Below are 24,101 nucleotides of genomic sequence, written 5' to 3' on the forward strand. Positions count from 1 at the left end.
AAAGAAAGAAAGAAAGAAAGAAAGAAAGAAAGAAAGAAAGAAAGAAACAACAAAACAAACCAGAAAAGCTTATAATCTTTCCACCCTGTGATAACAAACAGGGTTGGCATTTCATATATTTTCTTCTAATCTTTTTAATCTATGTATATTTTTTTCCTGTAGTGGGAATTCAACTGCTATGTATTATCTTTATTTGTCTAAACTGTTGTTACAAGAGGGTTGCCTTCTGAGTAGCAAATCAACCATACCTTAGACTATAAATCGCCAATTTCTGGAGCTTCGTGGTGTAAACCTCTCAACAACCTAAAGCATTTCCTCTGGGCTACAACGCTGTAGTAACGATAACAGTAACAATCAGTACACTTGACTTTTCCCCGAGAATAGCCTCATGTGTTAATTATTAAGGCACCAACAGAGTTGTCTACATCCCTCCAGTATACCTTGAGCAGCATTCTTAATGAACCGCTATTGATATACCTTTACAAATGGGGAAACTGAGGCATGGCAGCAGCGGTGGCAACAAAGGACACGGGCAAAAGAACCCAGGTATCCCTCTAGGCGCAAAGGATAGGTTTCCTGAGCAACACATTTTGACCGATATTAACGCGGTGGTGATCTCTACTAGCAGCTCGAGGGCACATGCTTCCATCTCAATTAAGCTAGAAAGAAGCCGCCACTGGTGGGAGAGAAATGCAGCCCTATTTACCGAGACCCTTTTGGCTTGTGCTTGTAGCCATCACCCAGACTTACGGTGGCAATTCCAACGGGGAGCCGTGTGTCCTACCGTTCACCTACAACGGCAGAACTTTCTACTCCTGCACCACCGAAGGGCGACAGGACGGCCATCTATGGTGCAGCACCACCTCCAATTACGAGCAAGACCAGAAGTATTCCTTCTGTACAGACCACACCGGTGAGTGTCCCCAGGGGAAAATGCAACAGTGAGAAAAAGCCATTTCTCATCCCGGTTTTCATCGGCCAGCCTTCTAGCCATTCCATCTGGAGGCTGCCGAAGAAGTAGCACTTTTGTTCAATCTGGACCTCAGAGATGTGAAGCTAACTTAACCGCTGAAGATCCTTCCGTGTTTCCCAGTCCCCTTGGGAAATGACACCAAGGGGAAAGCCCTCCAGTTCCATTATTTTTGACACAGTTGGGATTATGATGTGGTTAAATATACAGGTATGTTAAAGTCCACAGGCAATCCCACAGGGCTCAAGAATACACAGGATGGACGCCGGAGAGCTTTTGCTGCTCTTCTGGTGAAAACTATGTCTTTTTCAAAGCAACCATTCGGTCTTTTCTCTTTTGGCTGGGAAAATGAGAGTGAAATTGGATTTAAATCTATTTTGAAGGTGAAGGTGAATACGCTAAGGAAGCTTGCAGCTCTATGATCAGGCATTCTTTATTCGGGGGTAGACTTCCTGTGAATTAGCTCCAGAAACCCGGCTCACTCGGAACCTCCCTGTAGTTATGCCCCACTGTGCGCCACCAAGCTCTGTGGTCATGTTTGTCTTCCTATTTGTGTCCTCTTCTGGGCAGTTTTGGTTCAGACTCGAGGTGGGAATTCCAATGGTGCCTTATGTCACTTCCCCTTCCTGTACAACAACCACAACTACACGGACTGTACTTCTGAGGGCAGGAGGGACAACATGAAGTGGTGTGGAACCACGCCGAACTACGACGCTGACCAGAAGTTTGGATTCTGCCCCATGGCTGGTAAGATGGAGCCCTGTAGACACCCATTTATGGAGTAAGACAGAAGAATAGTGTCCACTTTACTCCCAGTTCACCCATTCAGTCTTAATTTTCAGACAGCACAAAACTTCATAAGATATACTTACATAAGATATACTTACACATCTGTGTAAGTATATATATTATTATATAGTATATATAATTATATATTATATAGTATATATATAATAATATATAGTATATATCTATTATATATAGTATATAATTATTTATGTTATTATAAGATTGTTTTGATATAATTTAATGTCCAAAAATATATAAATACATTAAAAATACTTTTTAAAACATTTGGAAAGGCCAATTTTTCACAGGTTTGTCATTTGTAAGGAGCAGACAACTGGGCTGCTTAGCACATTTCATGTGTAACTACTGTAGTCACAGACCTACAATATTTACACATAACTGTGGTTCAACTAGAATAAACTGTCTCACTTATGAAATACCAAAATGGCCCAAACTCTATGTTTTCTGACAAGCATGGGACCTTTTCTGGCTTCAAGGGGGATCTAGTTAGTATGCATGGTGAAAGGGGAGCCAATACCTTTTGTTTTCAAATTTCAAGAACCCCGTAGATTACATTTGATCTTCTCTTTATAGAACCAAGAACCACGCACTATCGTCAACTGTTCGTATAAGGCAATGAAACCCAAGAACACTACTTATATTCACTTTCATTTCTTTCAACAAAAGAGATTGTTGGATTTAGAAGAAAACCATGCTTTTGCTTGCAATTCTCTACCCAAACACATAGTTTCCCTTTGGGATAGAATAGATTGGAAGTAGAAAAAGTTATGGGGCAGTCATCAACATCAGTCTTCTAGAACAATGCAGACCTGTTGTGTGAATGTGTAGGTATTATCATGGTTTAACATCCCCCCACCCTTCCTGCAATGAATCCCCACAACATGCTTCACCTTTGGACTAGGTTTGCTCTCTCTGGGACTCGAAACTCTACATATGCCCAGAGCAGCACTGAGACGTCTTTGAGGCACGCCAGACTGCTTCCCAAGTGAGAGTTCTTAGGATAACCAAGCTGGACGGATAATACTGCATATGTTTTTAGACCTTGTGATCATTTCTCCATCCATTTCCCTACAGCCCACGAAGAAATCTGTACAACCAACGAAGGGGTCATGTATCGCATTGGAGATCAGTGGGACAAACAGCACGATATGGGCCACATGATGAGGTGCACATGCGTTGGGAATGGTCGTGGAGAATGGACTTGTGTTGCCTACTCCCAACTCCGAGGTATGCTTGCTCATTAATGAGAACATTTGATAGGAACAAGAGTGCAGAGAGGACCAAGTTTGTAGGTGAAAACTTGTACTTTACCAAAAGCAGGAGAGCAAGTATGCAATGCCACGCCATGAGTCTCCTGTGCATGATGAGCTTCTTAGGTTAGGCAGCCAGTGAAGAAAAGCTGGCAGAGCAGTTCTAAAATTCTGAAGCATTCCCATGATGTGAGTACTTACGCTGAGCTGAGAAGATGACCCCAAAGGCTAGAACGCAATCATCTGGTCCTTTTAGCTTTTAGTTAGGCCATTAGAGTCTAGAAAAGACTGGATAATTTCTGTAAGGAAAAGAGACTTTGCTGTTTTTTTAAAAAGATTTTATTTATTTATTTTTTATTTTATTTATTTATTTCTCAAGAAAGAGAGAGAGAGGGCGTGCACACAAGTGGGGGGAGGGGCAGAAGGAGAGGAAGAAGCAGACTCCCCGCGGAGCAGGGAGCCTGGCAAGGGGCTCTATCCCAGAACCCTGAGATCATGACCTGAGCCAAAGGCAGACGCTTAACCGACTGGGCCACCCAGGTGCCCTGAGACTTTGCTGTTCTACAATCAGACCCTTGCAGATCCAAACTGAAGGTGATAGAGAGACCTATTTCTTTTGCTCAGTGCAATTTTTTTCCTTTGGATCCTAGTATTTAATATAGGGACGGCGATTCATTAAAACCATTTTAGTACTTCTGTTTCTTTGATTTGAAAACTAAGATTTAGGTAGAACTCTGAGCTAATAAATAGTTCATGTAACTGGTATGTTGACATTGTCCTGAACTTATTCTCCTTTTGTGGGTAACTCACTCCAGTAATAATAATTCCATATGACGTTGCAGAATTGAAAGGAATCCTAGAAAGACATACAGACCAACTCTTCACTTTCCAGATGAAGAAGCTGAGAGACCCAAAGGGGGAAAGTCATTTTCTCAGGATCTGACAGAGAGTTAGGAACAGAGTTGGCCTAATTTTCTTTTTAATTTCACAAATGATCAGACCATCACGCCCTGCTGGGTGCTCCATAAGTATGTTTGATCTTCATCCCTATTTCTCAGAGCAAGCAGAGACCTGAAGGACATTATCAACTAAGCAAGAACTTTTCCAAAAGTAAAACACACATTTGTTCAAAAATTGCCTTTCCACAGGAAGGCATATTTTACCACATTCTGTAGTTGTATGTACTTTGACCTCTGATATTTAAGTTTATAAGAAAGAGTTTAAGAAAGAGAGAATTATTTTTTCCAAAAATTGTATTCCTGACCAAGCTTTGAAAAAGTATTAATTCTATGCTCGTAGAAAAGTTCTTTTAGTGGGAGGTGTTGATAATTTAGTGGAAAAAACTGTATGCTTTGAAAAGCATGGTATTAAAAAAAAAAAGAAAAGCATGGTATTTTGGGGGCACCTGGGAGCTCAGTTGGTTAGGCATCCTGCTCTTAATTTCAGCTTGGGTCATGATCTCAGGGTCGTAAATTCGAGCTCCTTGTCATCGTGGAATCTGCTTGAGATTCTCTCTCTCCCTCTACCCCTCCCCCAGCTTGCATATGCTCTCTCTCTCTCTCTCTCAAATAAATAAATGTTAAAAAAAAAAAAAGAAAAAGAAAAGCATGGCATTTTTTAATTTCATCGTGAAACTTAAAAAAGCTCTCCACCTTCCCACTGGTTCCTAAACAGATCAGTGCATTGTTGACGACATCACCTACAACGTGAATGACACATTCCACAAGCGTCATGAAGAGGGACACATGCTGAATTGTACCTGCTTTGGTCAGGGCCGGGGCAGATGGAAGTGCGATCCCATTGGTAATTAGCCCTCATGTCTCTAGATGGTTTTGGATGCTGGGACTAGTTAACGAGCTTCAGATAAGGAGAGCTATTTCATATTACATCATTGAATTTGACTCCAGACTTTGATCAGTGGTTTGTAGAGAGCTTTGTAAAATCTTTTCTCTAATCATGACCCAGTATATCAACTTGATATTGGTAGTCATCTATTACTGAGTTTGGTAACCCATTCAGATTTATTTTAATGGAATGGAATCAGTTCTTTGGTTCTGAATTATAAAGAGAGTCCATGTTATGAAAGAGAACCTTTCTTTGCTGACTGTGCAGATGCTCATGCCATTAAATACCTCCTTCCAAATACTTTATTTTTCTTGGCTGCCCTTTTTGATAGATCTAAGCAAATAGGGAAGGTCGAGCCTTAACAGAGCTGCAGGCCAGCTTTAAGGTAATCCCTTAATATTCCTTTACTAAAAGAGACCTGTTGCTCACTAAGAAACCAAACTGGTCAGATGAGTTTGTTTGACCTGAGATGATCAAAGCCTGAGAGGTCTTTTCAGAAACTGCTCAGCAAGTATTAACTAGATTAAAATCTAGTTCATCCATTTACATGTAAAATTAAGCCCTCCAATGTTTAAAGAGGTATATAAAGTGTTATTTTGTCCTCACTATTCAAATGGTAAATCAGTTGCATTATAATGTAGGCAAAATAAAATATCTGATTTAGTTTCTCAACTTGATATTCAAAATGTCAGTATGTCCTGAAATCTAAATCATAAAATTTTTATTTAGAACTGCTGTCTTTTTAGAAGACTAAACATTTCTTCCAGTGGGCACTTGTTTACCGCTATTTACTGCCAGTTGTCCCGTAAGGTAAAAGATAGGAACAAAATACTGTGTAAACGCGTATACTTGTAAGGATAGTTGCAAGTTTCCATTGAAACTAAGAACGTATGCTCCTTGCTCACTTGCTGGAGATGCTGAAATTCGGTTTGTAGCTCTCCATGTTTAGTGCTGCTTCTTTCACTTTGTATCTATTTCAGACCAATGCCAGGATTCAGAAACCCGGACATTTTATCAAATTGGAGACTCGTGGGAGAAGTATGTGCATGGCGTCAGGTACCAATGTTACTGCTATGGCCGTGGCATTGGGGAGTGGCATTGCCAGCCATTGCAGACTTATCCAGGTAAGTAGCTGGGGTAATGCAAACCGACCACTTCCACCTGAGTTGCAAAAACGGGGTGGCATCATTGCTTTTAATTCTCTGATCCCTGCATCAGCTTCCTCTCTCTTTGCCATCTTTTTCTCTGATCATGATCTAAGAATCAGATTTTTGACTCAAATGATTTTCTTTCCTCCCCAGTCAAGTACAAGATGTGCCAGGCTGGGAAAATGTGCCTGTGTGTAAGTTTGTTTCTGAACACTGCAGAGCATTCCATTAGGTTAAAACACTCAGGCTAATTTGATCTCCTGTCTGCACATGGGAATAGAAACCGTGCAGTGAGCTACGCTGGGAGCGAAGCGTTGGGACTTTATGTCGTGACTCTCGACAGAGAGGTTGCATACAGGGATGTCATGGAATACAATGTAGGGTACGTGTGTTCACTCAACATTTCAGCCAGGGCCTCTTTGTGTCCAAATTTTCATTTGTTTGATCAGTTGGAGTCTAGAACAAAGTATTCTGGGTCAAGAGTTGAGCAATTTGGTCAATTTTCTGCCCACGCAGTTCAAATACTCCCAAATGTTTATTGATGGGGTTTTCTTTTTTTCTAAGGTCACAAGACATAATGCCTAGCTGTAGGTGTGATTAACTCATTTTAGGAAAAAAAACAATTTTTAAAAATTTAATTATGATAAGACATGGTGAATTATGAAGCTCTCATCTTTAGGTACCAGTTTCTTGAGCAACTACAGAGGTGCAAATCCTCCTAGACCTCTGTTAACTTTAGACTTGAAACATGGCCAGCATTCAGAAACAAAAACAAGTTTTCAGAACGTCAGAACCTGTCTCTGACAGAAATTAAGATTAAGTAAACTAAATACCTCCATAGTGTAGTAAGAGATTCACTACCGTGGAGAACCAGGTATGGAACAATTTGGCCAAAGGTAGAATTTGCCAAAGACATGGGTCCCGGCTGTATGTGTGGTGAAAGAGATCCATGTCAAACTCCACTCATCATTTTCTCATTTGTAAAATGGGGAGATTAAAGCTGATTGCCTTTAAGGTTCCTTCTAGCACTCACCATCTAACAGATCTCTGATCCTAAGTACTAACCACCCAGATACACCCTTTCCACAAACTTGGAAGAAACCTACCTCTCCCTAACCCTCAGTCGCTGTCAGGGCTGTCGAAGTTGACCTTGCCTTAAACAGGCTCACAGCACAAATTAACCTGGCTCTTAAATTGTATTTCATGGCAGATTTGGAGGTAAGAATCACTTAAAATAATTTTTGTTGTTGTTTAATAATTTTTTTAAAAATCTGACTGCAGAAAAACCTGAAGTTCAGAAATTATATAATTGGTTTTCTTCTTTAATGAGGCAATTAAAGGATAGAAACTTTTAAAGAAACACTCTCTAGTTTCTATGTTTAGGATTGTTATTGGTGTGGCAGTTTGTCAAAAATCGTCCTCCAATTTAGAGAGAAATTTTTTTCTCACTCTTTTAAAATGAGCCTGTTCACGAAGCAACTCACTGGAAGCATTTTGGTGGACGTGACAAGGGTGAAATCCAAATGGAAAGGAAGGGAGCCTTCTGCTTTGGAGTTTTACAAGTTGACTTTGCTCCTACTTTTTAAAAAGGGTCAGAGGAATGCCCATTGAACATGGAGGAGGGGATTTAGAGAGGGGATTGGTGTTTGCCCTCAGTACGAGGTTGGGCGCTTATCTCTGTGCCTGGTTTGCTCAAGGGTTCATGCCTAGCACACGGGGCTTTATGAGTGTGGGAAGAATAAAGGAGCCACAGATGACCAGCAGACTGTCTCGGAGCCTTGCCCTGTTGGCTCCTTCTACAGAGAGGATTTGGTGGAGTTGTTCAAACTAACAGAAGATAAGAGGCATTTGGTTTGTCAATAAACAGCTAGGAAAGCACAGATCTCAGCAAATAAAATAGAGAAAAAAGGACTGAGTTGCAAACTCATAAATATTTAACTTCCCCAGGGTCATCGTTACTAGAAATGATTCATTTCTGCCTTATTTTAAACTGATTTTTTTTTTAAGATTTCATTTATTTATTTGAGAGAGAGACAATGAGAGAGAGCGAGTACATGAGAGGGGGGAGGGTCAGAGGGAGAAGCAGACTCCCTGCAGAGCAGGGAGCCCGATGCGGGACTCCATCCAGGGACTCCAGGATCATGACCTGAGCCGAAGGCAGTCGCCCAACCAACTGAGCCACCCAGGGGCCCTTAAGCTGATTTTTAAAAGCATACACATCGTGTCATATTTTTACTTAACTGTCTTATGGTTAGCCTGATCAGATTGAATAAGAGAGGGAGTCAAGTTTTTACAATGGTAATTGCTAGTATATACCAGTTAGGTTAATTTTAGTTTTATCAAATTCAACTGACGTAAATGATGTCAGAATTTTCATATTTCCTGTTTTCAGATCATATGTAGATTAAGGTAGAGTGGTAATCAGAATTTAGTTGACCTCACAAATGATGGACACGGTCTGGTCTCTTTTCTTTCTGAACAAAAATATACTAAATGCATGAAATCCACACTGCCATTCAGTGCAGCCTCCTTAAGGGTGGGCTATGGTGCAAGCGTAAATTTCAAAACCTACAATTTCGGACCAGTGCTTGAAGTTTTAGAAAGAAAAGAAACTTCTGTAGTTTTGCTCCGTCACGGAGGTACAAACCACTGAGTCGCATTTTCCTTTTCCCACCTCCTCCTCATGGACCCAGGAACATGATTAGGGTTAAAGGTGAGCAGTGAAACTTAATAGACATTTTACCATCATAAACTTTTGCTTTTAATTAAAAGCTGGTTTTTTTTAGAGCAGTTTTAGGTTCCCAGTAAAATTGAAAGGTACAGAGCTTTCCCATATAGCCCTTGCCCCCACACATGCACAGCCTCCCCTATTACGGACACCCCCCACCGGAGTGGCGCATTTGTTACAACCGAGAAATCTGCATCGCCCCGTTTTCACCCAAAGTCTATGGTTTACATTAAGGATCACTCTCGCTGTTGTACATTCTGTGGCATCATAAACTTTTTTTCTTCCTTCAAAATCATGATTGCCAAACTAAGTAAAATACGTATCAGGTGTCTCCTTACTTAAGGAAATTATAGTAGGACTTCTTTAGAGGATCGATATTTAAACAGCCTTACACCAATTATTGTGAATAATTTAAGGACGTGATATTCCTGTATTTACTGATGTTCACAGAAGTCACATCTCTGACATTTTGCTTCATTATTTGTCTTATTTATTTAAATTTATTAAATTAAATAAATTTAAGTACGCTTATTTATATTTGTGAGGATCTTTATAAACAGAAGGCGTAATTTAAAAAGTGACATGAAATTAACTTCTGCCAGTTGATTAAAACAAACATCCTACCATGTTCTGTGAAATATACACTATTTTAGAATGGAAAACTGAGAATTTTATGCATGGATTTTGGTGTTCAGGTGGCTTAGAAATACGTGCATTAAATGAAATTAAGATTCAGAGAATAGTTGTTAGTCTTTGAATTATTCCCAAAACTTTTGAGTCTACAAAGATATGCAAGTTTTGTATTTGTTCTGCCATAGAATACTTTGTTTTCAAAGAGAATTGAACAGCAAAGATAATAATTAAGTTTGAGGGGCGCCTGGGTGGCTCAGTCGTTAAGCGTCTGCCTTCGGCTCAGGTCATGATCCCAGGGTCCTGGGATCAAGCCCCGCATTGGGCTCCTGCTCTGTGGGAAGCCTGCTTCTCCCTCTCCCTCTCCCTCCCCCCTGCTTGTGTTCCCTCTCTCACTGTGTCTCTCTCTGTCAAATAAATAAATACAAATCTTAAAAAAAAAATAATTAAGTTTGAAAATCACTATTTTTTTTCCCTAAGAGCTTTCAGAAAACTTAAATCTGTTAACAAGTGAAATGCTTTATGAAACTTGCAAAACGTTGCTTTTTTTTGATAGAGTGGCAGTTAGAAATTCTTGGAAAGGTTATGACAAGGAACTTTATTTCTAATAAGTAGAACACTGATTGGCATCATAAAAAAAGACAGTGTTTAGGAAAAAGATGGTGTTCTGTTCTTCAAGCTTAAATTCTCTAGCTATTTCATTATTATCCTAAATGGAGTCTACACTATTAAGAAATTAATTCTACTTACCTTATATGTTTTTTTCTTAAAAAAAAAAGAAAAAGAAGAAGAAGAAGAACCAAAACCAGGCTTTGAATTTTGTTGGAAACAGTCATACATATCGAGATGTGGAAATACTGAATTTAGTATATACTTTAAAATGCCATTTCAGTTGGAAACTGCTTTTGGAAAAAAAAAAGTTTGACCTCTTAATAATTTGAGCACTCAGTAGTAGGATTTTAGGGTATACTTATCGAGTAAAACTAAAACTAAAACTTTCCCCCTAACTAATAGGATGCTTAGGCTGATAAGAAATAAAACTGAGTCTTGGGGCATCTGTCTGGCTCAGTCAAATGAGCATGCAACTCTTGATCTTGGGGTCATGAGTTCGAGCCCCACGTTGGATATAGAGATTACTTAAATAAAACTTAAAAAAAAAAGAAATAAAACTGAGTCTGTAATTATTCATTAAGGATTCTACCCCACTTAGAAATATGTGTGCTTTATATCATGTCATATAGCCTTTGGAATGTTTCCTTCTTAGTGGGTAGATGCATTCTTGATGAAAGCCTTCACAAATGAGAATTTGCTTTAAAGAAGCTTATAGTATGATAAATAAATAGAGTTTGGGTTCTGTGTCACTTTATTTGGCTTAGAGTAGTTTCACAATTTTCTCAAAATTCTTACTTTGAAAATGGAGAGGAAAGCAAACTGAGAGGCATTTTTCACATTTTATTTGCTATAAACAAGTTCTATTTGCATTTCTCATGTGATGGACAGTGATCTATTGACTAAGAAAGGATTTTGTTGTGTTGATTTCCAGGGTGAGGATGTAAAAAAGTAATCCAAGAATTTTTTTTTTTACTCTACTCACATTTACTGATAAGTAAAACTGTCTTTTAATGATGGCCATCCATGTGCACTAAATTTTAAGCTGAAGTAAGTGAGTACCCAAGATCACCGAATCTCACATTTTCATTTTCAGGCACAACTGGTCCCGTCCAAGTAATCATCACTGAGACCCCCAGTCAACCCAATTCTCACCCCATCCAGTGGAATGCCCCAGAACCATCTCACATTTCCAAGTACATTCTCAGATGGAAGCCTGTGAGTATCCCGCTCAGAAACTGCACACTGAGACTACTGAAATTAACACATTCTAAACATTTTTTTTTCCAGCTTTTGAGCCAATAAATATGATTAACTATCCGTGACTTGACATACAGATTTAGCTTTTTTGGTATTTAGAAGGATTTAGAAAGATTTGTTATTTAGAAAATCTTCTTAACAAGGACTTAGAAATGATAATGCCTGAAACAATTCTTCCCCAATATGGGAAGAGAATCTAAAGGTTTTATATGTCTTGCAACTCTATCAGAGGAAAACAATGATTGGCATCATTTCCATGATTGAAAAATTAATCTTTAGCTCTTTGGGTTCACTTTTGAAGGGAGTACTTCTTAAAACATTATTTTTGATCCTTTGAAGTTATTTAGATAGAAGGGGAAAAGATGGTGCAAGGGAAGAATACAGAGGAGTGATGGTTTGTTTAAAAAGTGAACCTTGTGATTTTCTAACAAGAACCATCTAGAAATTGAAGAAATCATACAGAAATCATATTGGTCTAGTAAGCTTTAGTTTTTCTTACCCTTCAAACCTGTCTGCTATACCTCCAAAATTCATGACTCATAACTTGAGAAACACTATTTTAAACACAGGACAAAAATGCCCACTCTTAGCCATAGCTATTAAATTCTAGCAATTAAAAGCAAAATGAGGGGGTGCCTGGGTGGCTCAGTCAGTTGAGCATCTGCCTTCAGCTCGGGTCCTGATCCCAGGGTTCTGTTCAGCATCAGTTCCCTGATCAGCGGGGAGCCTGGTTCTCCCTCTCCTCCGTGCCTCCCCACCTGCGCCTACTCTGTCTGTCTCTTATAATAAATAAATGAATGAATAAATGAATGAACGAATGAATAAATAAATAAATAAATAAAAACTTTTGACTTACTAATGCAGTTAACTCTTGGGGAAAAATTCAAGCTGTGAAATCTTTTTTTTTTTTTTTTTTTTGGTAGTATACTCAGTACTCTTGTCCATAGTATGTGGAGTAGCCATTTCCAGAACTTTGTATCTAGTAGATGTTAGTCAATGAGATCACTATATTGTCCCCTCAGATACCTCCTTGTCTCTCATCATTTTGTTTCATCACCAATTTTATTTACTTTAAAGCTAACTCTGAAGTGTTATGTGAGGTCTCTGTAATTTGGGACACTTACAGAGAGGTATAAAATGTACATTGAATTGGGAAATCTTCAAAGAAGCTGCAGTGATGAATTTCTTTGAGATTTTCAACAATTAAGAATTTTCAGGTTTTTCCTCAATGGATGTTACCTGAGAGTTTGTTTTTTCTGATAGCTAATTGTCTAGAAAAGTTCACATTGAATGAAAGATTTATCATTAAATCTGAGCTAATTGTCATGATTAATTGCAATGTTTTTTTTTTCAGGGTATTTGAGTTAAAATTTAAATTTAAGATATACAAGGATCCGTTTCATTGATTTCAAAAATATAAATGGACACTTGAGTATTTGAATTATTGAGGAACTGGTTGATTGGATAATTTAAAAAACTCACTGGGCATTAAAAATGTATTTTGACTTAGTTTAGAATATTTACACTTAAAAGGATCTCATCTTGTTTGAAGTAAGGCCGTTTCTTTTCCACACATTTTATTGCAATGAGTTTTGTGATCCATGACATGTTAATGAAGTTGGACAGGATGTGAAAATGTAAACTGGAATCAAAGATTAAATAAACCAAAATCACATTCTTTTTCAGTCTTGCCCAAAGTTGGGAACTGCTTTTGATGGGGTAATTCATATCCAAGAATGAGCCTTCAGCCAGACCAATGGAACCTTATATGTGATGGTCCCAGGAACTGAGTCACAAAGCAGTATTATATTTTTGACTATTTCTGCAAGGCAAGAAATTTGTATCCTACTAAGTGAAAGAGTATAGAGCCTTTTCCCACTTCAGAGAAGAATTTATCTCTCTTCATTGTAGAAATTTAAAAAATGGGAGAGGCAAAACTTCGGTTCATCATCAGTCTGGCAAAAAAGGAAGGTGCCCAGTGCCTGCGACTGTGTGACCTTGGTCATGTCACACCTCCCTGTTTCTTCACCTGTAAAATGAGGGTAATTATACCATTAACTTGGAGGAAAGGAGAGATGGAGTTTAAATGAGTGAATGCAAGTAAAACAGCACAAAGCCTGGCACACAAAGAGCTACCAGTAAATATTAGCTATGATAATAATTATTATTAATATTAAACTCTGCTAAAGATCCCTATCCCTTTAGCAGAGATAGAGATATATCTCTGCTAAAGATTCTGATTCCAGTTTTCCATGATTTTCTTCCACAGCGGCGCTGCCTAGGTCCCTCCTTCTTTGAAGATTACTCAGTATCATCTCTGAATGTTCATCCTTGGGAATACTTATATGACTTCTTTTCTTTTAAATCTTTAGAAAAATTCTCCAGGCCGTTGGAAGGAAGCCACCATTCCCGGCCACTTGAATTCGTACACCATCAAAGGCCTGACGCCAGGCGTGGTATATGAGGGACAGCTCATCAGTGTCCAGCACTATGGCCACCGAGAGGTGACACGCTTTGACTTCACCACCACCAGCACCAGCCCCGCGGTGACCAGTATGTATGCCACCCATCCTCATGGCTGTGCCTGTGTTCCTCAGCACGTGGTTCCTGTGTTCCTCAGGAAGTGGTTTGCTTCCCAAGTCCTATTCCTCCATGGATGGCACCAACACTTTTTTTTTTTAAAAATGGTGTCCTTTGGATGACAGTAGTAAATGTTCTCCAGTGGCTGAAGGCTCCCTTTCCCCTTTCTGTCACCCTCTAGGCAACACCGTGACAGGAGAGACGACACCCCTTTCTCCCGTTGTGGCCACTTCTGAATCTGTGACCGAAATCACGGCCAGCAGCTTTGTGGTCTCATGGGTCTCAGCTTCAGACACCGTGTCAGGATTCCGTGTGGAATACGAGCTGAGTGAGGAGGGAGACGAGCCACAGTATCTCGGTAAGCTAAATGTGCCATCATGACAGCTTTGGAACTAGTTGACGGCTCGTACTGAACAAACTTCCGCTGTGAGGAAGGGAAAGATGACCTTTCTAGAACTGAGCTGCGTTTTTCCTGAGCCATGCTCACATTTTCCTGGTCCCCAATATGAGCTGCATTACGCATTCGCCTGGGCACAGGTCTATACAACCATAGTGTTTTCTTTTATATATATATATATAATTTTTTAAAATAGATTTTATTTATTTATTTATTTGGGAGAGAGCGTGGGGAGAGGAGCAGAGGGAGAGGGACAAGTAGACTCTGCACTCAATGCAGAGACCTATGTGGGGCTTGATCTCAGGACCCTGAGATTGTGACCTGAGCTGAAATCGAGTCAGACACTCAACTGACTGAGCCACCCAGGTGCTCCTAGGGCTTTCTTTAGGGAAGTGATTGCCACTTTGAGGACCACAGCAGAAAATGTTAGCCTTTGGGGGTACACAGTACCCTCATTAATGCTTTTTAAATTCTCATGGTTAGGGGACTTTTAAAAACTTTATTGTAGCAAAATATATCATAGGCATAGAGCTTGATGAATTTTTATAAAGTGGACACACCCATGTGACCAGCACCCAGATCAGGAAAAAGAATATCCCTCCTACCCCATCGTCCCCTGCCCATAACCATCACCCTGACTTCTAACTACAGAGAGCTATTTTTACAAATTGGGGGTGGATTATAAAAATTATGTATCTTTAGAGAAAAAATTTAGAAAAATGGTAAACAAAAGAAAAATTATCCCATAATGCATCGATAATTACTGATTATCCATTAGCACATTTCCTTCTAGACTTGCCCCCTTCCCTTATGAATATATAGTTTTAAGAATATCCCTCTTCTAGTCTGTGGAGTGATTTCAGGGGTTGGTTTGCTCTGACTGGTAACCTTTCCTTTTTATTTTAAAGATCTTCCAAGCACGGCCACTTCTGTGAACATCCCTGACCTGCTTCCTGGTCGAAAATACATTGTAAATGTCTATCAGATATCTGAAGAAGGAGAACAGAGTCTGATCCTGTCTACTTCGCAGACAACAGGTACACATGTACTAGGCGCTGTGAAGAGAATCTTTTTTCTCTAGAACAGGCCTAGAGCAATATTTCCTGACTGTTTTCCTTGGGTGCTCCTTTCTTTTTCTGTTAGCACCTGATGCTCCTCCTGACCCTGCTGTGGACCGAGTGGATGACACCTCGATTGTTGTTCGCTGGAGCAGACCCCAGGCACCCATCACAGGTGAGGTTGGCCTCCTTGGCTGCCAAGTTCATCTTGACAGCACGGGTGGTGAGGGAGCCAATTCTGATCTGTGGACAGAGATACCACTTAACTCTCCTACATAACTCTAGACTAGGGTAAAGGTGTGTGTGTGTGTGTGTGTGTATAATAGTAATTCAGAATGTGATTATTTTCAAGTCTTAACTGCTCGACTTTCTTACAGATCATTTCCCACCATGTCCACTTTATTGACCCCCTACACACACACACACACACACACAACACACAACCTCGAAAGCCAGCTCACTGACTTATTAAACCAGGCATTTCTGAGATCGAAGAGGGGTAATTTTTCTGAAAACCTCACTCTAAGATTTAGTCTTAAAGAGGTAGCTCAGTTGCCTTCTTAGCTCATTAAGTTACTCAGCTGCCTCTGAAGTTTCTAAAAGACACAGACAATGCTAGACAATCTGCACTCAAGGTGGTTCATTAATTGCTTTCATTGCCCAGAGCTCGAAGAGAAGAAATCGTTTTCACATGAATATTTTCACCTCATGGCATCTCTAATAGACATTTATTAGGATATCAGGTCTTCAAGGATGATATTTATTATTAAGAAGGATTGCATGGCTGCTCTTATTTTATCTTTGTACTGAATAGTCCTTATAAGAAGTGGCAACATCTAAAGAGTCAGAAAGCATCACTAGTTCTTAACTAATCAAGCAAGCTGCTAAGGGTTTTTCTGAGAAGAGGGATTTATGACTCATTAAACCTCTGTTTCATAAAACTGTGTGGCTAACGTTTTCCCCTTGATCTGCAGGATACAGAATAGTGTATTCGCCGTCGGTAGAAGGTAGTAGCACAGAACTCAACCTTCCTGAAACTGCCAACTCAGTCACCCTCAGTGACTTGCAACCTGGCGTTCAGTATAACATCACCATCTACGCGGTGGAAGAAAACCAAGAAAGTACTCCTGTTTTCATCCAACAAGAAACCACTGGCGTCCCGCGTTCAGGTAACTTAAAGCCACCTCCTGTGGTATCATATCTCTTAGGGTTTACCCAGGTAACACATTTAACCTCACTTTTGTGGGAGGAATAAAACTGCCCTTGGATTGCGCTCATTTCCTCAGCCTGCTGGGGAGGACCAGAAGTGTAAGATGAAAGAATTATTATTTCTGTGGGAGGGTTGTTTTGTCTCTGTCAACGGTTCCTATATGCAAGTAATCTTATAGATTAGTTTATCCCTCAACTTAAGAAATTTGGCTGAAATGTCCACACTATAAACTAACTTATCAAGGCTGGCTATTGGCCTTCCTGATTACAAACTGACACATAAAGCCTTCATATTTTTCCCCAGAAACTTCAGTGTTCAGTCATCTGTTACTTTTAAGTTTTACAAAATGGTTCAGTAAAATGCAAACCACATTTTTTCTGTTGTCACAATTAGGATTTTTTTTTAAATTTTATTTTTTGTGTGTTTATTTTAAACTCCTTGATAGGACAATACATTGGAAACTCATCTGCTTAGCTACACATTTTAGGTAAAATAAAATAAAACGCTTCAAATGTCATACGTAAGCAGGATGACTGAACCAGAGAAAATATAAGCAAAAACACATATTCTCGGGTGAAGAGACAAAACCTAGCATTGCTTTGGAATGAGAGGCACCATGAATTTTCTATACACATCTGGGAAATTGGCTTAAAAAAAAATACTCTTCAGGAGGAATTGTGAATGACCGGTTGGCTCTTGTCTGTTAGATGAAGTTCCTCCTCCCCGGGACCTGCAGTTTGTGGAAGTGACAGATGTGAAGGTCACCATCATGTGGACACCCCCTGAGAGTGCAGTGACCGGCTACCGTGTGGACGTGATCCCCGTCAGCCTGCCTGGGGAACACGGGCAGAGGCTGCCCATCAGCAGGAATGCCTTTGTGGAAGTCACTGGCCTGTCCCCCGGGGTCACCTATCACTTCAAAGTCTTCGCTGTGAACCAAGGGCGGGAGAGCAAGCCTCTGACGGCAGAGCGAACGACCAGTATGTCTTGCTTCTGACTATCTCCACCCCAGGTTCTCCACCCTGACTTCCAATCTGTGGTGAATGCACAGCAAACCGTTAACTCCTAGGGGTACAGTTAGAGATAGGGAACTACCCAGTGGAGAAGAGAATGCGTGGTGGACATAAAACCCGTTAACACTTCGAAACAAAATGGAGATCAGCTCCATGGATGCTAAATGGTGACCCATTTCCCAAATACACGTATCCATGTAATGGCCCCGAGAGAGGGGAACTTAAGAGAACCTGATTTTCTTTGCTGACAGAGACATGGATTGTAAATTTGAGGATATTTTCTGTAACTAAAAATAGCTAGATCAAACTGCAAATGTATGCTCCTAACCCTTTTATAGAATTATTTATAAATAGTAATTGCTAAAACAGTTATTGCATATGAAGTCCCAGGGTCTCTGCTCAGTTCATTGTCCTTATAGTTAATACTCTTTTTGACCTAATGAAAAAGGTCTTCTTATCCGCTTTGGATTCATGAAGCAATTGAAGCTCATACAAAATTCTGCTGTTTGTGAAGTCCAAGAGCTAGGAAACAATGGAGCTGGATCCACATAGAATTTTGCCTTGTGACTCCATGTCCCGTTCTTTCAGTTATTATATTTGACTACCTCTTAAGCACTTCCTTCATCTGAAAAGTGTTTTAATTTACTGCAGGAAAAGTGCTAGCTATCACCCTCAAGAAAACTCACAGTTTGTGTGATTCTTTCTGATAGTGCACCCTCACCAGCATCCTACCGTGATTCTGACAGATATGCTATAATTATTATCTAATACGGATTATGCAAAAATTACTTTTATTCCTCTAGCAAAGGACTATTCATTCAATACATGCAGACAATTTTCTTTACGTTCCCTGTAGAGGTTTCATCTTGCCCTCGTTTTATTGGCCTTGTCTCTCATGTCTTAACCAGTTTGGTTCAGAGCACATTGTGGTATTCACAAGTGGTTTTTTTGGTTATTGTTTCTGTTTTGATAATGCTATCTCAATAATGTTAGTATAATTTCAGAGGGTGATGGGAAAGTCATGCTGGAAAATTCCACTTTCCTCAGGATCAAAGTCAAGCAAAAAAAAAAAAAAAAAAAGTCAGCAATTTCTCACGATTGACACCATTTTGCAAAGTTCCATGTAGCACTCCATCTCATAATAGCTCCACATTTCCAAGGTTTTGAGTTTTACTTAGTTTCCACCTTAAGAAAGGTTTAGAAAATTCAGTCAAGCTTTTGACTTTCCGTATGATCATTCCTGAGGGTCAAATATTTCTTGATGTGTTTCATCTTTTTTTCTAGGATTGGATGCTCCCACTAACCTCCAGTTTACCAACGAAACTGACTCAACTGTCTTAGTGACCTGGACTCCAACTCGGGCCCAGATAGCCGGGTACCGACTGACTGTGGGCCCGACCCGGGGAGGCCAGCCCAAGCACTACAACGTGGGGCCCTCGGCCACGCAGTACCCCCTGAGGAATCTGCAGCCTGGGTCTGAGTACACCGCATCCCTCGTGGCTGTCAAAGGCAACCAGCAGAGTCCCAAAGCCACAGGAGTCTTCACCACTCGTAAGCTAAAGTTTGAACGTCCCATCTTAGTGATGTCGTCGGTTTTTACCTATGTTTACGTTCTCCGTGCTTCATCCAATTTTTAAAAAGTTAACTTAAAAACCCTTAGTACAAGGTTTAAATAAAAGGGAAGATTAAAAGCAGTGCTACTCAAAGTGTGGTCATGGACCAGCCCCTTGATCCATGTGTTTGTTATTGGATCCTAAGGAGCTTGTGCTGGAGTAGAAATCAGGAAGCACGCTATTCAGTTCAGCTGATCGTTTTCTGAAGCAAGATTTTCTTTCTTTTTTTTTTTTTTAAAGATTTTATTTATTTATTTGAGAGAGAGTGAGAGAGAGAAAGAGCACAAGAGGGGGGAGGGGGAGAGGGAGAAGCAGACTCCCTGCTGAGCAGGGAGCCCGATGCGGGACTCGATCCAGGGACTCCAGGATCATGACCTGAGCCGAAGGCAGTCGCTTAACCAACTGAGCCACCCAGGCGCCCTGAAGCAAGATTTTCTTGATGAAGGTTAAATTACAAATGTTACCAGGCTTCTTATTTCCTCTGGGACCACTTTGAGTAATGCGGTTTAAAGCACCCAGTTATTTGAAAGTCGAATGCTATTGTATTAAATGAGTTTACCAAACATCAGTTAAGGCAAGAAACAAAACCAGCACGGATGTCTACGTCCTGCTATTTTTGGTGTTGAATGATAGCAGTAAGTGTAGAATGAAAACATTTACAAACTGAATGGAAACCAATAGAACAAGAAGTTAAGGAAAGGATTTTTTTATGAGACTGGAGCAGATTAAAGTATTTCTGCAGAACGGAATACTTTTTTTTTTTTCTTTTCATCTTTCTTAAACGACTCTTGAAGTTCCAGTGAGGGAAGAAGACTGACAATTTTTGGTCATGTCTGTCTGTTTTTGCTCGACACTTTATGGAAAGTGGCCTTAAATCTCCTACATATCTACATCACAATAAAGACCTGTATTCATAAACTGAGTTCTATTAAAAACATTCTCATTTACATTACAAAGAATTATGAGACCCCTAATTTCTAGCTGAACACCAGTTGTTATTTTTAACTCAACATTTTGAATTATAGAAGCACCCAACACTTTTCAACATATATCACGACTATGAACTAGTTTGCATTTTTCCAGAAACGTTTTAAAAATATAGATGTTAAGGAGCCTTCAAAAAGCGAGCGTAAGTTTAGCTGTAAATAACTATGGAATTTACTTCCCAAAGAAAATTCTCCACAAACTTTTCCCAGTAAGAATTCATAATTTACCAAAAATGTATTTCCACTTAAATTTGGTATAGGGTTTTTGGCTAGTGAAGTCTTTTTCTTTTTCTTTCTTTTTTTTTTTTTTTTAAGATTTTATTTTATTTATTTATTTGAGACAGAGAATGAGAGAGAGAGAGCACATGAGAGGGGAGAGGGTCAGAGGCAGAAGCAGGTTCCCTGCCGAGCAGGGAGCCCGATGCGGGACTCGATCCCGGGACTCCAGGATCATGACCTGAGCCGAAGGCAGTCGCTTAACCAACTGAGCCACCCAGGTGCCCCGTGAAGTCTTTTTCTTAAGTAACTGCTAATTATAAGCAAGTAAAATCTGCTTTTCATTCGTAAGTTAACTTCTAAATTTTGCTATTTTATGTTACATGTTACTAAGATATTCTAGAATCTATTAATATGAAATCAGTGTTTTTGTATTTCTTACAGATGCCCTTCATGAATTAGAATAGAGATTTCAGTAGATTTAACCTTTTACTGACCACATATAATTCTACAAATTATTATTTTTACTTTTTCACTCCTTAACATGAGACTTTTTTTTGTAGTTTCTTTTGATGGACAAAAGAAACCAAAGAGAAAAAGCATTTTTAATGATACTAACAATAATTAAGTATTGTTAAGTAAGAAACAATAATTAAGTACAGTGAGTCAACATAGAGTATTTCAAGTACTTTTGCAGACTTTGATATATTGGCCATATTACGTTGATGTTCTGCACAGGATATTACGTTGACATTCTGCACAGTATATTTCTATAAAACATAATTCTATTTGAGTTAAAGTACTGATTGTCAAAACTAATTTTACTGGATAAAGGTTAACATACTGCCTTGCACACAGCCCATGTTCAAAAACTGTTCACTGAATAGATGATTGAGGGAAGAATGAGAATGAAAACAGTTCAACCAAGCAAAGCTTCAGTTTAAATAAACCTACTTAAGTAGGCAGTTCCACAACTTCATTTGAACTTGAAGTACTCTCTGAGGCTGTAAACATCAGTACGGCTTGCATATTTTTGCAGTTGCTGTAAGTTTCTGTAGCTTTTTACTGTCTTACCATGCTTAATTCTGGGAATAACTTTTCTGGATTTTATAACGTGCTAAATTCTTAAAAGCAAATGTGAGGGTGGAGTGGTGGTGGGGGGGGCTGCTGTTTCTGGGGAAAATACAGCTTACTCCTTTATAAATAGGGCAAATTTTATTTCTTTAACAGCCAGGCTGTTCTTCACCTAACAAGACGTGCCAGAACCCATAATTCATACTTACAGTCACATCCTTTGTTTGACATCAGTTTGTGGGTTTGTGGTTTGGAGATTTTCCTGTAATGGTCTTCCCAGGCAGAGAGCATCATCTTCAACTTGGGAAGATGCTAGCTGGCTGGCTCAAGCAATAGAAAACACCCAGTCCTAAAGCCCAAGACAGTGGAAGAGAATGTAATTTGTGAAAAAGTTGTGACTTTCACAGATGTTCTGTGCAAGAAGCTACTTGCTCTCCGAATTGTTTTCTTGTGGCCATTAATGTGGTTCCACGGGGCAAGCCACCGCATGTTGGCAAAGTCAGCAGCAGCCAAGTGGCGTATGATTTCAGAGACCCTGGGAAGGCATCATGGGTCACCTGCCCCGGTTCCCCCGAAGACACCCTTGAAATCATAAGGTAGTTAGGAAACGGCTCACTAAACAGTAGAACTTCAGGTCAGCTGATAGAGTAGTCATTGAAGAGTAGCCCACACACATATTTTATTTTTTTTCCACACAGTATTTTCAGAACAATTTTTTAAAATCACACATTCAAGTGCAGCCTGGAAACAAGTGGGAGAATTACAGTGGTGCCCAAACCCCCACATGGTCGAAGGGAAAACAAGTGCCTGGAGCTGAGGAGTGAGCAGGGTCTTCGGACTTTTAATCTCCATTGTGTACCTCCGGAGGATAACTGGTCTCCCTGGCCATTCATAATTTCACATAAATGCATTTAATAGGGTTTTTTCCCCCAGTGGACACAGAATTTGGTTGGGACATAAAAAGGAAGGAATTATGAAGGCACCAAACATGTGACCCAGCCTGGTAACGCACTCGAAACCCTTGAATTTGACCCACCCTGTTCAGATGTCTTGGCTTCTGAGACCTCATCAGCAGCCAGTTATTGAAATGCTTATTCCTCTTATTACAAGATTTAGTTGTTCAGTCCCTTATATTTTGGAGATTCTAAATCTGTAAAAAGATTTGTAGACTGTTGAAAACGTCTGTCTTAAATGTGTGTACACATGCTCTTTTTTCTTCTTTTCTTGTTTTTTTTTTTAAAGTAATGTTTTTACTGAGAGAATAACAGCGAGGTCAGGATGATAGGAGCTGGAAAATTAACTTGTTATAATTCTTTTTTTTTAAAGATTTTATTTATTTATTTGACAGAGAGAGACAGTGAGAGAGGGAACACAAGCAGAGGGAGTGGGAGAGGGAGAAGCAGGCTTCCCGCTGAGCAGGGAGCCCCATGCGGAGCTCGATCCCAGGACCCCGGGATGATGACCTGAGCCGAAGGCAGACGCTTAATGACTGAGCCACCCAGGCGCCCCGCTTGTTATAATTCTTAATGCCAGTGGCAGAGTACTAAAATTTTGTAATATGTTTATCCTAAATGGATAATCACATATTTAAGGAATCTTTAGGATTTATAAGTACATCCATGGTGGCAGATTTTGTTTAACTTTCATACGGTCTTTCTCATTGCAACCAAAAACAATTGACCATCGTTATGGAATAATTCAGCATGGAGCTATTTTCAGATCACATCTATAATTTAACAATTGTTCTCAAATTGATTATTTAAAAAGCAGAATGATAATCAATTTGTGGTGACCAGTTTTACATTTCAAATGGGATTTTAAACTGACTGTAGAGGGAAATTTATTGTCATAAAACTCAAATCCCAGACTTGATGGAAAGACACAAATCAAGGAATCCAAGGACTTGAACTTGTCTTCTGAGGTCATTTAGGCCCTTGTTACTGAAGTATGATTGGTGGGCTAGTGGTAGCCTCGGCATCATGGAAATGCAAACTTCTAGCCCCACTTCGGTCCTACAGAATCAGAACCTGCATTTTAGCCAGGTGTCAGATAATTTGTGTGGTGCATGAAAGATTGGGAAGCACTGACCTACTCCAAATTCCCACCCAGTGAAGGCTATGACATTGAGGATCCGCTAGCTGGGTAAACCGAGGTTCTCCGTAAAAATACTTGTTCTGTACGTTCTGTGCCATCATCTGTGACTCCAAGGTTTGAACGCATGCATTGATTCTGTTTCACAGTGCAGCCTCTCAGCTCCATTCCCCCTTACAACACGGAGGTCACTGAGACCACCATTGTGATCACATGGACACCTGCTCCAAGGATTGGTTTTAAGGTAAGTTGCAAATGTTCCTAATCTCTTGTGGTATAGCCCCGAGGTGCCCTCATGTTTCTGGATGTGGTAGAAACGGGGTGTTTGGGAGTCAGGAGACCTGGGTTTGGCTGGCTGCCTCCCTCTGTGCCTCTCTGACCCCATCATCCAGGTATAACATGATCGTCCCCTCACTGAATTGCTGGAAGGATGGACTGAGGCCGTGGAAGTGCTTTGCAAAGGATAAAACATTAGTATGGAACTGTTGCTGTGATCTGATTTTCTCTATCCTTTTCCCCAGGGAACTGCACTTTAAAATATATAGGGAAATGCCTTTTGTTGTGTTGTAAACGGGGGTCAACAAGTTCACGAAAACCAATTTAGGGAGACTAA

The 24,101-nt window shown here is 39.9% G+C and overlaps 1 protein-coding gene across 10 annotated transcripts in view; it reads left to right on the forward strand.

Annotated features, from left to right (window-relative positions):
• Positions 1–24,101, forward strand: part of FN1 (fibronectin 1) — a 67,687-nt gene that overhangs the window by 10,057 nt on the left and 33,529 nt on the right. For all 10 annotated transcript variants that reach the window (XM_035007213.1, XM_035007214.1, XM_035007215.1 and 7 more), the window contains exons 8-21: positions 734–913; positions 1,541–1,717; positions 2,855–3,007; positions 4,705–4,833; positions 5,856–5,999; positions 11,087–11,208; positions 13,623–13,803; positions 14,012–14,188; positions 15,136–15,264; positions 15,371–15,460; positions 16,260–16,454; positions 17,203–17,475; positions 18,793–19,059; positions 23,638–23,732. In XM_035007213.1, coding sequence (XP_034863104.1) covers positions 734–913; positions 1,541–1,717; positions 2,855–3,007; positions 4,705–4,833; positions 5,856–5,999; positions 11,087–11,208; positions 13,623–13,803; positions 14,012–14,188; positions 15,136–15,264; positions 15,371–15,460; positions 16,260–16,454; positions 17,203–17,475; positions 18,793–19,059; positions 23,638–23,732 — 2,312 coding nt within the window. The remainder of the gene's footprint in view (positions 1–733; positions 914–1,540; positions 1,718–2,854; positions 3,008–4,704; positions 4,834–5,855; positions 6,000–11,086; positions 11,209–13,622; positions 13,804–14,011; positions 14,189–15,135; positions 15,265–15,370; positions 15,461–16,259; positions 16,455–17,202; positions 17,476–18,792; positions 19,060–23,637; positions 23,733–24,101) is intronic.

The sequence above is a fragment of the Mirounga leonina genome, unplaced genomic scaffold (genome assembly GCF_011800145.1).
Source record: "Mirounga leonina isolate KUSES-001 unplaced genomic scaffold, KU_Mleo_1.0 Mir_151, whole genome shotgun sequence".
NCBI classification, from domain to species: domain Eukaryota; kingdom Metazoa; phylum Chordata; class Mammalia; order Carnivora; family Phocidae; genus Mirounga; species Mirounga leonina.